This window comes from Brachycentrus maculatus, unplaced genomic scaffold (genome assembly GCF_059751285.1).
Source record: "Brachycentrus maculatus isolate JH-2025_06_01 unplaced genomic scaffold, ASM5975128v1 h1tg000115l, whole genome shotgun sequence".
NCBI lineage: Eukaryota > Metazoa > Arthropoda > Insecta > Trichoptera > Brachycentridae > Brachycentrus > Brachycentrus maculatus.
Window position 1 is genome coordinate 1,675,649 of NW_028280868.1, and position 15,235 is coordinate 1,690,883.

The window sequence follows — 15,235 nt, forward strand, 5'->3', positions numbered from 1 at the left end:
GCTTTAATTATTTTGGATAAATTCAAAATATTTAGAGTGTACAGTTTACACAAGCTAGTACAAGTGCCCTAGCTATCGATGCTATTCTCCCTTATCTCTCCTTTAGTACCTGCTTTTCATTTCCCATATATCAGTGCCCAACAACCCTTGATGTTGAGTAACAAGCGCATCGAAAGGGTCGAGAGTTTCAAGTACTTGGGAGTGTACGCGACTGAAAATGGCAGCCTTCAAAAGGAACTGGGAGTGCGATTAGGACTCGCTGGGTCCGCATTTAACAGTATGAAGGCTGTCTGGAGATCGGATTTCTACTCGGTGAAAACCAAATGCCGCCTGTACAATGCCTGCATCGCTCCTGTTCTCTTATACAGCTGTGAAACATGGCACCTTACAAGGGCCCAGAGCAGTCGTGTACTAAGCTTCGAGAATAGGTGTTTGAGGAGAATCTTAGACGTGCGGTGGTTTGACTTTGTGAGGAATGAAGAGATAAGGCGTAGGACGCAGCAAATCTTGGTCACAACTGTCGTCAAGAAAAGGCGATTCAGTTGGCTTGGCCATGTACTCCGCATGCCCCCTGAGAGCCTTAATCGAGCTTGCCTCTTTTACAAGGCATCAGGTTCGCGCCGCCCAAGACGACCACTGCTGACGATTCGTCGGCAGTTCTCGTCAGAACTTCGGGACGCGGATCTGACTTGGGAGGATGCAAGGGAGTTGGCAGCCGATAGAAAAGCCTGGAGACAGTTTGTGGACTCCATATGCTCCACCTAGGGAGCGGATATGGTTATTATTATTATTATATCAGTAATGTCCTTCATTACTGTATATAGCGCAGAACATCCAGACTTCAACATCAAATCTTATTTAATTCTATTTCTAGTTTATTGTTATACCTTTCTTTAATTTCATGTTGTGTTTTTGTTTTCTTTTGTTATATAATGTATATATTTAAACCTTAGAGGTTTTTAGAGATATTTCACCTTGAAGTGTGAAATAAAATAATAATAATACATATATATGACAAACTAATTAACACCGTGTCAGTCCGATGTGGTGCACTATACGCCACTTTAATGCAGATGACGTCTAGAAAAAGAGTAGACGCTTCAAAAATGAAAAAATACCTGTGATTTGTCTTATTTTTCCTTGTGAAAAAAATCTAATTCCTTCTTCAGATTACCTTTTTATAAAAATAAAGTAATAATAATGATAGCCTTGTTCTGTAATAATTTCTTGATTTTCAATGTCACAAGTTGACACTAACTATATTTTTGGATAACCACATTTATGCCTTCCTTCTATATTTCAGTTAATAATCCCTCTGCCCCTTTTTCTGCAGGTAAAAATTCAAGCAGATAGATTGAGTGCGAGAGAAGGATGTGACTGCCAAAAATCTTGTGTAATAAATAATACAATTCATGCGGATGGTGCTACGTGGCAGAAGGACTGCAACTTGTGTTCTTGTGTGGTAACTATATTTCAAATAGCGTATTTTAAATTTCATTACATTTAAGTTTTGTACTGGCATTTCATGACAGAACTGCATTTTATATAATAAAAAAAACAACCACATAGTTTTTTCCACCGTCCTTTGATTTGACCAGTGACCAAGTTTCATCATTGCCGACAGACTGGTGATGCCGGTAATGACGAAACCCGGTCACTAGTGAAATAAAATAAAAAAGGAAAAAAGTATTTAGTTGCTATTTTATTATACGTATATGACTTTACTGCAGTTCACTCTATGCAAGTTTTGCTTTCACATTCTTAGCAAAATCTAAATAACATTTATTACATCCCAGCTGTACCCTGCCACGCATTGCTGTAGCTCAGTCTAATTGAATGGAAAAGAATGAATATAAAAAACGCACATATCGCTCACTCCTTTCAAGAACGTCATAAATCAAAAATCGTAAATTTTCAATTGTGCATGTTTTCGGAATGCCGAGAAAATGTACTATATCCCAGCAAAAGAGGCATATTTTTAACTTAATATTTACCCGCTACAGGGCAGAAAGTGTTGTTTTTGCATTTTGAAGAAAAGGTATTTTTTAATTATTTTTTTAAATATACTAAATATTTTTCAAATAGAGAAAAAACCTTCAAGTGTTACCTAAAAAGATCTGTTGCGTCGTAAAAAGTTCAAAAAGTGGCTTGATATTTATTTTTAATATATTCTATTATATTTTTAAACTTTAAAAACAATCTCATGAAAAATCAAGTTTTTTGATATATGACGTTCTTGAAAGGAGTGAGCGATATGTAATATGTTTAATTTCACAATGTTCATAAAGCAATGAAAATATTAAAAATTTATGAAACAACAATGCAATCATAAACACTGAAAAAGCTAAGTTACAGCATCCAACAAAAAGCACGCTGTTTGCGCATTCTGGTGTTACATTCAACCGATGGCGCTGCCATTGTGTTAAAAAAAAAAACAAAAAAGACTCATGTACCGTAGAACGAGGCTACTTGAACTTTGATGTTATTTGAGCCCCGAACAAAAAAATATTTTGATTGTAGTATCGATCGAAGTATTGTGACAATAAGTGTCACCTGTCAGGGAAACAACGAATCATGTTGATACGTTCATTATTGTAGACCAAATACAGATTTAAATTTTTTTTTGTACTGAACTCAAGAAACACGTCAAAGTTCAAGTAGCCCCCGTTCTACGGTATATAAAAATAATGTGTATTCTAATACAACGTTGTGTCAAAGTTTTGCAATGGTGTACAGGAGATGATTGTATTCTTATTGTTTCTAGAAAGGAGAAATATCCTGCAGACCGGTGGAATGTGCTCCCTCGGGATGCAAGAACCCCGTTCTACACCCTGGAGACTGTTGTCCTACTTGCCTTAGTGAGTTGCACTTGCCATTTTTTACTACTGTTAAAACCCTTCACATTGTCCTATTTAGATTTTAAAAATTAATGTTATAAATTCCGATTAAAAAACTCTTCTGTCGATATAGTCCGCAGTTCAAAGTAACATATTCATGAAAATGAATAATGTAACATAGCGGTGGACTAAATTCTTAACAAATATGGCAAAGCCCACATATGAGTACTGAAGGTGCGGCCCTTAATGGACATTAGTGATTGCTCTGTGCGAGTGATGCAAAAAATAGCATTGTGTTATGTTTCCAAACATGTTTCCATTAGAGCTTTCATTTCTAAATAAACATTTTTACAGCATGAACTCATTAATTTGTAGTCAGGCGTAAAGTCTGTAAGTTTTTTTATATATACATACAAAAAAAAAATTATCGAACTGTTCACAATCTTTCATTTCAATTTCTGAATAAAGCTTATTCAAGAGTTACCTAGCTGTTGTAATCAACTCGCAACATGAAGCTACATTTTTATCTTATATAACATAAGTTATGCAAAATTTATATAGTCATTGACATCTCAAGATGAGATCTCAATACAAAAATAACTAATAAGTGGAGAAACCCAGATTTGCAAACAAGGATTTGGACTCACTTAAAATTTTGTCTTAATTTTTAATTCATGCGATTCAGTATAAATTAATTTGCTGATAGATGTGAAAGATAAACAAGTATCGAGTTGTGGTCCCGTGGTTAGTATCACGGACTCTTGAGTCAGAGTTTCTTGGTTCGAACCCACTCTACCACAATTTGATACCTATTTCCAGGGCATTTTTTTAAAACAAAAAAGGTCCTGGAACTCACTTCATGTCGAGCTTTTTACGCAAAAAAAAATCATATATCATTTAAATATTCATTACAGTAGCATATTTTATCATTTTGACGAATTATGTAAATCTATATTGTAATTACGCAAGCGCAAACATTGTTTCGTCTTATTGATTTTGAAAATTAATAAAAAATGTTTACATGAAAAAAGGAACCGGAATGCTGTTCCACTGCGTTACATGGAGAGAAAAAAAACCCTGCCTGTTTCTAATAATAAGCCGCTTAGACTCACAGAAATAGTATGAAATTGAAGTATTTTTGTAAATAAGATAAACACAAATATTTCTCTTTATTTTTAAATGAGTTAATCAAAAAATGATGTTTAGTATTAAACATATGTATATCTTCTCCCTCAAATGACTTTTATTGTGTCTAGAACGTATAAAGAAGCGAATAATACAAGTGTTGTGTATTGTGTATTGCAGAGCAATGTTCCTTGAAGGGAGTGATATACGAGCACGGGGTGCAGGTGTCCCCCAAGCAGTGCGTGGAGTGCGAGTGTCGGGACGGGGTGATGGGCTGCGTGAGGGTGGAGCCGGAGCAGAAGTGCCCCCCGCTGCCGTGCAGTCTCGCCGAACAGTTCTCCGTTCCCGGAGAGTGCTGTAACTTCTGTCCAGGTATATTTCATCATTCTGTCTAATCATGTACAGCAAAACCCCTATTATATGTTATATTAGGGACTGTAAAAAAATTCAATGTAGGAAAAGTGCAAATGGGGGGGGTATTGAAAAGTACAATGTTTGAAATTTTATTTTTAATATTCGTTACAATTAAATCATTTACTTTATGGTTAGTCATTTCATTTTATTATTACTATTATTTTTTTTTTCAAAAATGTTAGTAATGTTAATATATAAGCACTCACCAAGATTTTGTGTCTATTGTTTATTTTTTGTTAAAAAAAGTAATTCAGATTAGTTTGATGGTTTTATTGTGTATGATTAATTATTTTTCAATCCTGTATATTTCATCTTAAATTTAAAATAGTTATTATTTATGAATTTGTGATGAACATAGTTATTTTATACATAGTCTTTTGCAAATTGAATCCGTACTCCAGGTTGTTACGCTATGTAAGATTTATCTATCTTTAGGTATCTAATTTTATTATATCTATTTAAGTATCTAATTTTATTTGAATAAACTAAAGAAATGGTTTCACGTAACAAGTGAGATTCTTGAATGAATATTTCTCATTATGAGAGGTTTTACTGTATTGTCAATTAATATATTTTACCATTTTTATTAAGATATAGAATTATTGGACGAAACGATAAACTAAGCTTCATGGTATTGTGCAAATAGGTACAAAAACATTGAATTTTCACTCTAAACTTTCATTTAATAAATAATAAAACTAATATGTTTCTTTAAAGAATAATGTGAGTAATAAATAAATAAAATTGTTGTTATAGGAGTGGACTATTGCAGTCGTGGACATAATTGCCACGAAAATGCTTCCTGCATAAATTTTGAGACACAATATTCTTGTAAATGTAACCAGGGATTTCAAGGAGATGGAAAAACTTGCACAGGTAATTATCAATTACATTTTCCCAATAATCATTTTATACTAATTTGCAATTAATTTGCACTAATTTGTAACAAATTCATCATTTTTGCTTTGTTTGAATAAGATTTTTTTAAATTATTTTGAATTTTATCTTTTATTATTTTTACAAAAATGTTAGTTATATTACAATAGTATATAACCACTCACTGAGATTTTTATATCTGCCGATTTCGAGACGTACCCGTCTCGTCGTCAGGACAATCACTACAACAGCATGCAAACAATACTACCCGCCACCACCATAGCACTGTTCACACACTTACAACTACACAAAATGTTTATGACATGCGATTTTGGTCGACATAAAAGTTACTTAGATCTGTTTTTTTTTCTTTAATAAATAATTTCAGCTAAATCTTAAATCGAAATAAATTTAGTACATCTAATATAATTTGGGAACTCCCTTTTCAGATGTTGACGAATGTTTATCAAACGGAGACCTGTGGGGTCATCACTGCCATTTCCACACAAAGTGCACCAACACTGTGGGCTCGTACCTGTGCCAGTGCGAGGAGGGGTACGCTCGCTCCGACAAGTTCAACTGTGTGGAGATGGACGAGTGCGCGTCCGGGGAGCACCGCTGCTCTCCCAGCGCGCACTGCATCAACACGGCGGGCTCCTACTCCTGCCACTGTGTACAGGGATACAAGGGAGACGGATATGACTGTCAACGTGAGTTTTTTTGTCCACCCTTTGTTAGAATTGTAATAGATTTGTGTCAAGGAAAAAATATCGTGACTTGTGAAAGGAATCCGTAATAGGGTGTCGACGAATAATGGTTGAGTGGGAAATGCGATGACTGAGCATTTTCTGCAAATGTATTTGCACTGTTCTATGTCAGTCTGCTGTGCTGGTCGGGGTTGTGGAGGCATCTGTGTGCCGGCCAGCATCGGGTCGGAATCGGATCTAGCTGACTAACTGAACTAACTTACTACTGATATTTGATTTCAGCAATCTGCACAGGAGGGTGCCTGAACGGGGGTGCGTGCGTGTCCCCCGAGGTGTGCTCGTGCCGCGCGGGCTTCACGGGCGCGCACTGCGAGCGGGACCTGGACGAGTGTGCGGCGGGCGCCCACCGCTGCCCGCACACGGCCATCTGCGTCAACATGCCCGGCTGGTACTACTGCAAGTGCCGGCCCGGCTACCGCTCCCTGCTGGCGCCCGCCGCCGAGGCGCTGCAGCCCACCTCCTGCCAAGGTACCAGACCCACACTAGCCCATACCCCAAACTGCCGACAGAGGGAAGTTTGATAAAAAATATATTGGCAAAACTGCGAGAAATCTAGAAATTAGAATCAGAGAACGTCGCCACGGACTAGTAATTATTTTTCAGAATTCGCAAATCACATAATAGACACTAACCACTCATTTGATTCACATACAATTAAACTATGTATTGCACTCAATTATAAATATAGTTAAATCATGAACAATTTATGCCCATATGTATCCACTTGAAGCGGGACATTCTCCGGTATTGATCTAAAGAGACCCCCTGTTTTGTAGAGTGTGGTCTTCTGGTATGTCATTGGTATTTCCCGTTCAACCCCCAATCAGCTCTAAAACTATCCATAATTATTCATTATTTTTGCTAATTATCCAGATATGTATCTTTTACATAAATTGTCCTGGGCGTGCGTATCGCATACCATATATACAAAGATATGCCCAATAAAAGCGCAGAATTAAGTAAAAATTAATATTCGGCCATTATATTTCAACTTGTTTGCGCCCATAAATTCTGAATTATATTTTGATTTCTGTTTCAGATATCAACGAGTGTTCGGAAGGATTACATACTTGTCACCAATCGGCGCAATGTGTCAATACTGAAGGCTCCTTTCAGTGTATATGCTCAACCCCCAACTGCAGACTAAGTGAGTCACATTTCATTATTTGTTTTAAACTTCTTTTCTCATGCCACTCCAATCGGAGGTTGGCGACCATCTCCCTAAACTCCACACGATCCTGGGCCAGGCTGATGAGGGTTGCTGCCTCCGGTATTCCAAACCACTGTCGAAGGTTTTTGAGCCATGATGTTCTTTTATGCCCCAAGCCCCGTCTGTGCTCTACCTTTCCCTTTACTAAAAGCTGTAGAAATGTATTGGGCTTTTTATTTATTGACAGTGATTAGCAGTTCTCTATCTTTACAAATTATTTTACGGACCATTGGGCACTCAATCAATCCATGAGATACGCAGCATTCTCCTGTATAGCCACATTTCAAATGCCTCTATTTTATCCATGATGGAGATTTTGAGAGTCCACCCTTCCACGCTATGCACGGGTAAAACATACGCTTTTATAGCTCTCGTACTCAACTTCAGGCCCCTTTGGCACAAGAGTTTTTGCATTTTGTGGAAGGTTGACCTCGATATTTTAAACTGCTACCCTTAAAGAGTCAATTTCACTATTTCAGATCATCAAGTTTCACTTATATTCTCTCATACATTCGTTTTACTATCCTTAAAGAGTCAATTTCACTATTTCAGAATCCTCAAGTTTCTCTTATATTCTCATACATTCGTTTTATATACGTTGCGGAAGCCCTTTGAAACAAAAATAGTTTTTTTCAAATAATATTTATTAGTTGCCTTAGAAAATTCTTCTTGCCTATTATGTAGAAGGATTTATAACATATTTAGTTTAAATGTCTTAAAAATGATAGTGAATGTGTATAGTTAATAATAAATTCATAAGGTTGATCCCTAAAAACAATATATGTATGTAATAGATTACAACAATATGTGCAATAGACACAATGGATTCAATATCTTATATCAATCAAGATTTGTCACATAGCTCATTTATTCGTCATGTCATATTTTCCAAATGAGACCCCACTGAATCTGATTTTTATTGCCTCATAAATTTTTGTCAACTGCATACCTTCTTTTGCACATTCTGTTTCCAATTTAAATATATCTTTTTAAAAAATTGGACAATCCCACACTAAATGAGTGACATGTTGCGATGACATCTCATCCCATTCGCAAATGGAGTTTTGTCTAAATGCATTTGGGCGGTGCAGGTTGCATGCACGAGGGTGGGGAGAAGTCGGACGGGCAGACGTGGCTGGAGGCGGGCGGATGCCGCTCGTGCGAGTGCGTGCGCGGCGTGGTGGCGTGCGGCGCGGTGGCGTGCGCATGCGGGACGCGGGCGCGCGGCGTCGCCCCTCCGCCTGCCTGCTGCCCGCAGTGCGATCCCGCTAACGACTGCCGCCACCAGGAGCTGCACCACGTGCTGTTCCGCAGCGGCGAGAGATGGGTCTACCAGTGCCAGACCTGCGAGTGCTTGGTGAGTTACCGCAGTGGTTAGTTCTTTGGACACGTTGCGCGTGGCAATGAAGATAGCCTGGAACGACTGGTTGTGATCAGTAGCCTGGAAGGGAAGAGAGGAAGAGGAAGATCCCCACACGATGAACCGATCAAATTAAAGCAGCAGCAGGCACCTCGGTGGTTGGAGCACTACGGGCAGCGCAGTCAAGGGATAACTGGAGAAGAGTCATTGCATCCACAAGGGTCACAACCCTCAGTAATGAGGAATAGCATGGAGAAGAAGTTACATCATGGTTAGAATGGTGAACAATCACCAGTGTATAAGTCATATAAATACCCAGATTTCTCATACTATTTTTTAACATCTCAACAAAGATGAAGAAGAATATGGAAGTCATTTATAGGGCTTATGACTGTCTTAGCACTTTACACACGTGTAACATTCACCAATTCTACCCATGATTGACAACCACACTACTCAAATTCTTGGAACTTCTATATTTATGATCCAATTATGAATTCCTATTAACTCCTATTATTGGAGATAATCCAGACACTTATATTTTATTTTATATCTTAAAATTAATAAACTGTGATCTGTGATAAAGTATGTATGTTTTTCATTCATAAGCAATCTTATGATGAGTCTAAGAGAGCTAGGTATTCATACAGCACATCACACTTAGAATATTTAGCACCTCAGTTTTATTACAGTGTTTTCTTTATGTTTTGTTGGTTCCAGCTGGGAGAAGTTGACTGCTGGGAGCTGGAGTGCCCGGGCGGGTCGGCGGAGCGCTGCTGCCCGCCCCCCCTGGAGCCCCCGTCCGCGCCCCCCTGCTCCCCCAACTCCTCCACCCCCTGTCCGAGGGCGCTGCACCACGCCGCCCCTGACTGCCAGGTACCATCACATTTACTCTGCACTACTCTTGAACTCTAACCTGCAAACTGGGAATGATAACTTCTCCATTCCCCGAATCGCCTGTGGCCCGTCCACAGCAAAAAATTATAGTACAAGCTCCATTATCCGGATTATAGTCTTACCATTTCATAGTTTAGAAAATAAAATAGCAAATCAGCGCAATCTTCCTGCTTGATCTGTTCTGTAAAATGTTTTATGTGAGGCACTCATTTAATAAATAATAATAATAAAACCCTTATCCGCACCCCAATGGTGCATAGGGCACTGCGTCATATAAACGCAGTGTTATCTTGATCGTTTACACATGAAGGAAAGGTGATCAGCCCTCCGCTTCAGGTACCAGTCCAGGGTAATATTGAATAAATATGACAGTGAAAAAATCACTTATATTTATTTTACCCCCCTTGGGAATCGAACCCGGGACCTCCAGAACGGTAGCCGAGCGTGCTGACCATTACACTAAGGAGGCGGACAGGAGGCACTCATTTAGCCAATTTTAATCTTCATTTTAAGCAGTCAAGTTGCTTAACTAGTTCCCAGTTTAGCCTGAGTGTGACTCGGGCAAAGAGTTTTCATTGTAGTGATGAGCCCGAGTGCTGCTCGGTAAAATCATATTCCAAATTCTTAGTATTGATTTGCCTGAGCCAAATACATTTATGTATGTATTTGTTTTTATTGACTAACCCGAGTGGTATTCAGACAGTCTTGTCTTGGCTTGTTGGTGACGATTTGACCGGCAAATTTTCTCGTCAAAATTTGACTATTAAGTGTTTAATACGACATTAGGAATGGCAATAATTGCCTTGCTAAACTTGTCCAGCCATATATTTTAGCAAAAGACATCAAGAAATATTTATGATATCAGTATTGCCACAATTTGTTTTTTTATTGACAAAAATCTCTGAATGAATTTCTCAAATAACAATATATTTCTGCAGAGTATAAAAACATGTAATTCGTAGAAACAACATAGAAATAGGGGTATAAAGCTATATTTCAATCAAAATATTCATAATCCCATGTTTTACTCTTCTTAATTACACGGATTCTTCATTTTCTGGACCATATTATTCACCAATTAGTCCTGATAATGGAGGTTTCACTTTATTGTCATTGTTTGAATAATCATTGAAATTCTATATCCATTATCAGACTGCATTTATTTTCATTTCGCTACGTTTTTAAATATTCAAATACAAATTCAAAGTTTTTTTATGGAAAATGAATGGATGCATAGTTTTCCATCTTCTTAAGCTTACCACCTAAACTCTATTAATTTATATTTTAAAACCTGATTAATAAAGTACTGAGCTGAGAATTTGAAAATTTACACTTGTGTAATTTGATATTAATTATACCAAAAGTATTCTATAGTATTTTCTAACATCATATCGCTCAAGTTCCGATTTCGAGTCTGTATTTAAGGGTTTTCATGAACTTGAATGCTATCTCAGTATACTTTGATCCATTTTGAACTCGGATCCTCAATTATTCATATACATACTTTCTAAAAATTATGGTTTATGTATTTTATTTATACAAAGGATATCATGCTGTATTCAATTTAAATGATTTTCGATATGTATTTTCAGGGAGTTAAATAGAAGTAATGTTTTCTTTTTAACATATCGTAGACTTACCGCCCGATAAAAGAACAAATAATTTATGTAGTATTCAGGTATGTAAATGTGTTAGTAGAACCGCATCAGTTCATTGACTGACGTTGTTAATAATAGGTACAGAGTGTCAACATACCTGTTAGTACATATCTAACCCTCAAGGTGGGTTTGTTTATTAAAGAAAAAATATGGTGACCATACTACAAAGCTACAAAGTTGAGAAAAGATATTCCTGATAAAAATAATTTATGAATTTTGTTTTCAAAAAATATAGAAATTCGGTTAACACGGTTGTAGCAGTTAAAGGATTTAATTTATGGACACTTGAGTTATCTTCACAGATAACGCCCTTGTTATTCCAGCATTGAACTCTTTAATGATAATATTTAAATAAATAGGTAATTTAAATACAACACTCTCCTTATCATTCATCATTCACTTTGTGTAAAATGGTAATACACAAAGTGAAAGATAAATGATAAGGAGAGTGTTATATTACTATACCACAAAGTTAACAATGCTTTTAATATACATAATAAATTTTAAATATAATATGATGGTATCAAATATCTATAGAAATTTTAAAATGTGTTACAACTAATGAGGTTTATGTTTCAGTAGTCGGTTGGACCCACCCGTGATAGAAATAATTAATAATCTGTTCTAACATTTGCGCTTGTTCACAGATGCCGTACTGCGCATCACTGGTGAGCAATATCGCGTGTTGTGTGCATCGGTAACCACCTCACTCTTACTTGTCCCAACTCCCCCCACACCTCACCACTCACCACTCACCACTCACCACTCACCACTCACCACTCACACCTCACCAATTACTCTTTGTCTTATGTTGCCCGCTCACTTGGGAAACGTGTACATCATGCGAGCCTTTATTTCCAAACTGCGCTTATTCCACGTCTGCAAATTTTAGCCATTCTACGTAAAGATAATTCCGTATTGGTGTTATGTAGAAATATATACACTTATAATGCACTTGCAAATACAGTATAACCTTGATTTACCAGGATTCAATAGATAGGGAAACTAACTATCCAGAATGTTTCGTATTTGTTTTACAATTAATATTATTATTACTAAACAAAACACTGAATGTTGTCAATTTGTTACAATATATACAAATACTTAGAAATTAAAATGGGAATGGGAAGTATGTGAAAAAGATAAAATACTTAGTTTTATTAAAAATTAATTTATTTAGGAATTGGCGGGAAACAAACTGTCGATATCATTTTTTTAATTGTGTACTTAACTACGCCATTGCCTTGTTTAAGATAAAAAATTATAATAAATAAAATATTTCATATCATGTAAGAAAAAATTATGCATCAGTTACTTTTTCAGACAGAATAGAGTGATGTTGTTTTAATTTTTGCATTTTCCCAATATTTTTTGAAAAATTGGGAAATTTTAGTAATTGTAAATTACGAGACTGCTGTATTTTAAGGAAATTGTGTAACATTTTCAATGTTATAAGCCATTGGGATGCCATCGTAACACGTGACTAAATTCGCTTCTATCGGACGATTTGGAGTAAATCTAATTTTTCAGGGACAATAACTCCGTTAAAAATTTATAAAAAATATGTATACACGTTTATATTTTTTATTCATTATTAGGTACTAGAATAAGTGCACTTTGGAAATATAGGTCCCAAACCTCTTTTTACAACAACGAAGCCAAGAAATGAAACATTTATGGAGAAGTATTGTTTTTTGAGTGAATGCATGAATCAATATTCATTTTTAATCTCTTTTTATATTCATTCAAAATAAATCACATTGGTAGTTATTCCTTTCAGTCATTTAAAATCCGCTTTATATGTGTTTATTTCACCATAAGCATTTCTAAATAAATACCTTTAGATGGATGACAGTTTTTGTTACAGTGGCTACTTTTTTTTCACCAGGATTCATAATTTTAAATTTGAATTTCCATCCGTCTCACAAAAAGGACATTTTACCATACTTTTATATGTACTTTTCAAATTGACTAAATCCTATTTTATTTATTTTATTTAGTTAACAAAATCGGATAACCGGCAATCTCTTAATTTCTCATAGCCATCGTATGTGAAGTAGGTATAGCACAAAATAATTCCAAATTTGGCTTCTTACTTACAATCTATTGGAAATAAGCATTTTCTCGAAATTCATTCAAATACACACAAGCTTCTCTCATTGTTACCTACTGTGCAACTTTTCCCATATTCTCATTATTTTATTATTATTAGCTCTGCACCATTTTTGTGGCATGCTGTTGACTAACTTTTTAAACGTTTTTTTCCGTGTCATTACTCTAGAAGTTACTTCTCTCTCTATGTAACTAAAATTGCAGTCCTATTAAAGTACACGTAAGTTCTCTACATGTGGAAGTTGTTCGTTTTGAGAGCTAATCTTTCATTTTTATTTGTCAGTTTTGGTTTTATCTCTTATCTTTATGTACCGATATTTCTTATCCATACTGTTTCTCCACAATTTTTGAACACAGTAATTGGAGAATATTTATCATACTCTCAAAAAAAAAAGCATGTGGCCGTTATTACTGAAAACATGGCTTCCGAAAAACAGACCAATTAAGGTTACTGTGATTAAAAAATTATTTTTTGCATGTATTGGATTTGCTGTACTATATTTTGATTCTACTCTTTTTTTAACTGATCATAATGAATGGGATAATTAGGTTTTAATATATGAATGACAATTTATCTTGCATCAGTGAATTTTTTAAATGAGTAATTACTTTTACGCTTATGGTTTTATTTGCAGCTTTATTTAGTTGTACCCGATGAATCTGTAAAGTGATGTTATGCTCGTATATATTTAGCGTCGAGTGAATGGGATGCATGAGGGTGCGCGAGGGTGCAGTCGGGTAGAGAGGACTGACGTGGCGAGTGTGTTCCCAGGAGTGCGCGCCTGGCGGGTGTGCTGGGCCTGCTGTGGGCGGCCCTGCTGCTGCGCGGCGCGCTGACGCTGCGGGGGTCCCGGGAGACCACGCACCGCAAGCACCGCGGAGTGAGAGAAGCGAGCAGCCCGGCTGAGACTTGAGGGTGCAATACTATGTAATAATTTGTACATTGCCTAATCCTACCGAGCACAATGAATTTACCGTTATATGTTGTTGATAAACTTATTTTAGATAGAATAATGTGGGGAATGTGTTTCGGTGCCGGCCGCGAGAGCGAGGGACGGAGTGAGTGAGAGAGCCGGGTGAGAGAGAGAGAGAGATGGCGGCGGACGGAGGCGTTCTTTCGTCTACTTCGAAGGCCTTATTCATATAGGAAATAAAGAGATTACTAATTGCCTATTTGCCAATTATCTGACAGATTCGCTACGTGTTACTAGTAAACTGTTTTTACAAATTATCGATTGAGCTTAGTATTGTAAAAATTAATTTAGGTGAATAATATTGGAACAAATGTTTATAGTTATGTTGGATTTGATTTGAAGACGAATTCGGCGTAGTGATTGTCTCGAGCGATATATCCTTAATATACATAATATATATATACGAAATCTCTCTAATAACCTACCGCTATCCGATGTTAAACACCGACTTGAAATATTACGCCTTTTGGCCCAAACATTTTATACTTTCCAGAGTATGCGTTACTATCTCAGTTTGTGTATTTTACTACTTCATTTTGATACATCCCCGTCCGAGAAGGTGGGAATAGTTCGCGAGTGTTCCCATCTCCGACGATGAATCCAAATACTGCTTCTAAATAAATAAAACTATCTTCCTTAGACTAATAGATACTCTAAAATACTTATGTTCAAACATCAGGGCAGTGTATAGCAAACCAAATTTAGTAAGAAATTAACTATTTATTACTTTTCTTAAAAGCATTGTTTAATGCTTGCATGTTGTATTGTGTTCAGAAATATAACTATCCACAAATATAATACTGTATTTTTATTTAAACTAACTTAAATCCTTACTGTTCCTTAAGAAAACATAAACTTGGTACATGAAAAAAAATTTAACAAACAAAAATGTTCAAATGACACATGTGAAAAATACTTATTTCTAAAAGGTGGTAACCTCAGCAAAATGGTCTATCAAATATTTTAAGCCCACTTTGATCATTTGTGCTGGAGACATATAGTGCC

General features: G+C 36.3%; 1 protein-coding gene across 4 annotated transcripts in view; it reads left to right on the forward strand.

The window, feature by feature from the left end:
- Positions 1 to 15,028, forward strand: part of LOC148309933 (protein kinase C-binding protein NELL2-like) — a 92,717-nt gene extending 77,689 nt beyond the window's left edge. For 3 of the 4 annotated variants that reach the window (XM_088259268.1, XM_088259270.1, XM_088259272.1), the window contains 11 exons: positions 1,334 to 1,462; positions 2,765 to 2,858; positions 4,143 to 4,334; positions 5,133 to 5,252; positions 5,702 to 5,962; positions 6,242 to 6,487; positions 7,059 to 7,166; positions 8,321 to 8,586; positions 9,310 to 9,465; positions 11,792 to 11,841; positions 14,029 to 15,028. In XM_088259268.1, the coding sequence (XP_088115394.1) occupies positions 1,334 to 1,462; positions 2,765 to 2,858; positions 4,143 to 4,334; positions 5,133 to 5,252; positions 5,702 to 5,962; positions 6,242 to 6,487; positions 7,059 to 7,166; positions 8,321 to 8,586; positions 9,310 to 9,465; positions 11,792 to 11,841; positions 14,029 to 14,170 (1,764 nt within the window). In that variant the 3' untranslated portion in view covers positions 14,171 to 15,028. The remainder of the gene's footprint in view (positions 1 to 1,333; positions 1,463 to 2,764; positions 2,859 to 4,142; positions 4,335 to 5,132; positions 5,253 to 5,701; positions 5,963 to 6,241; positions 6,488 to 7,058; positions 7,167 to 8,320; positions 8,587 to 9,309; positions 9,466 to 11,791; positions 11,842 to 14,028) is intronic. The other variant, XM_088259269.1, reaches the window with a different exon arrangement.
- Positions 15,029 to 15,235: the final 207 nt, after the last annotated feature.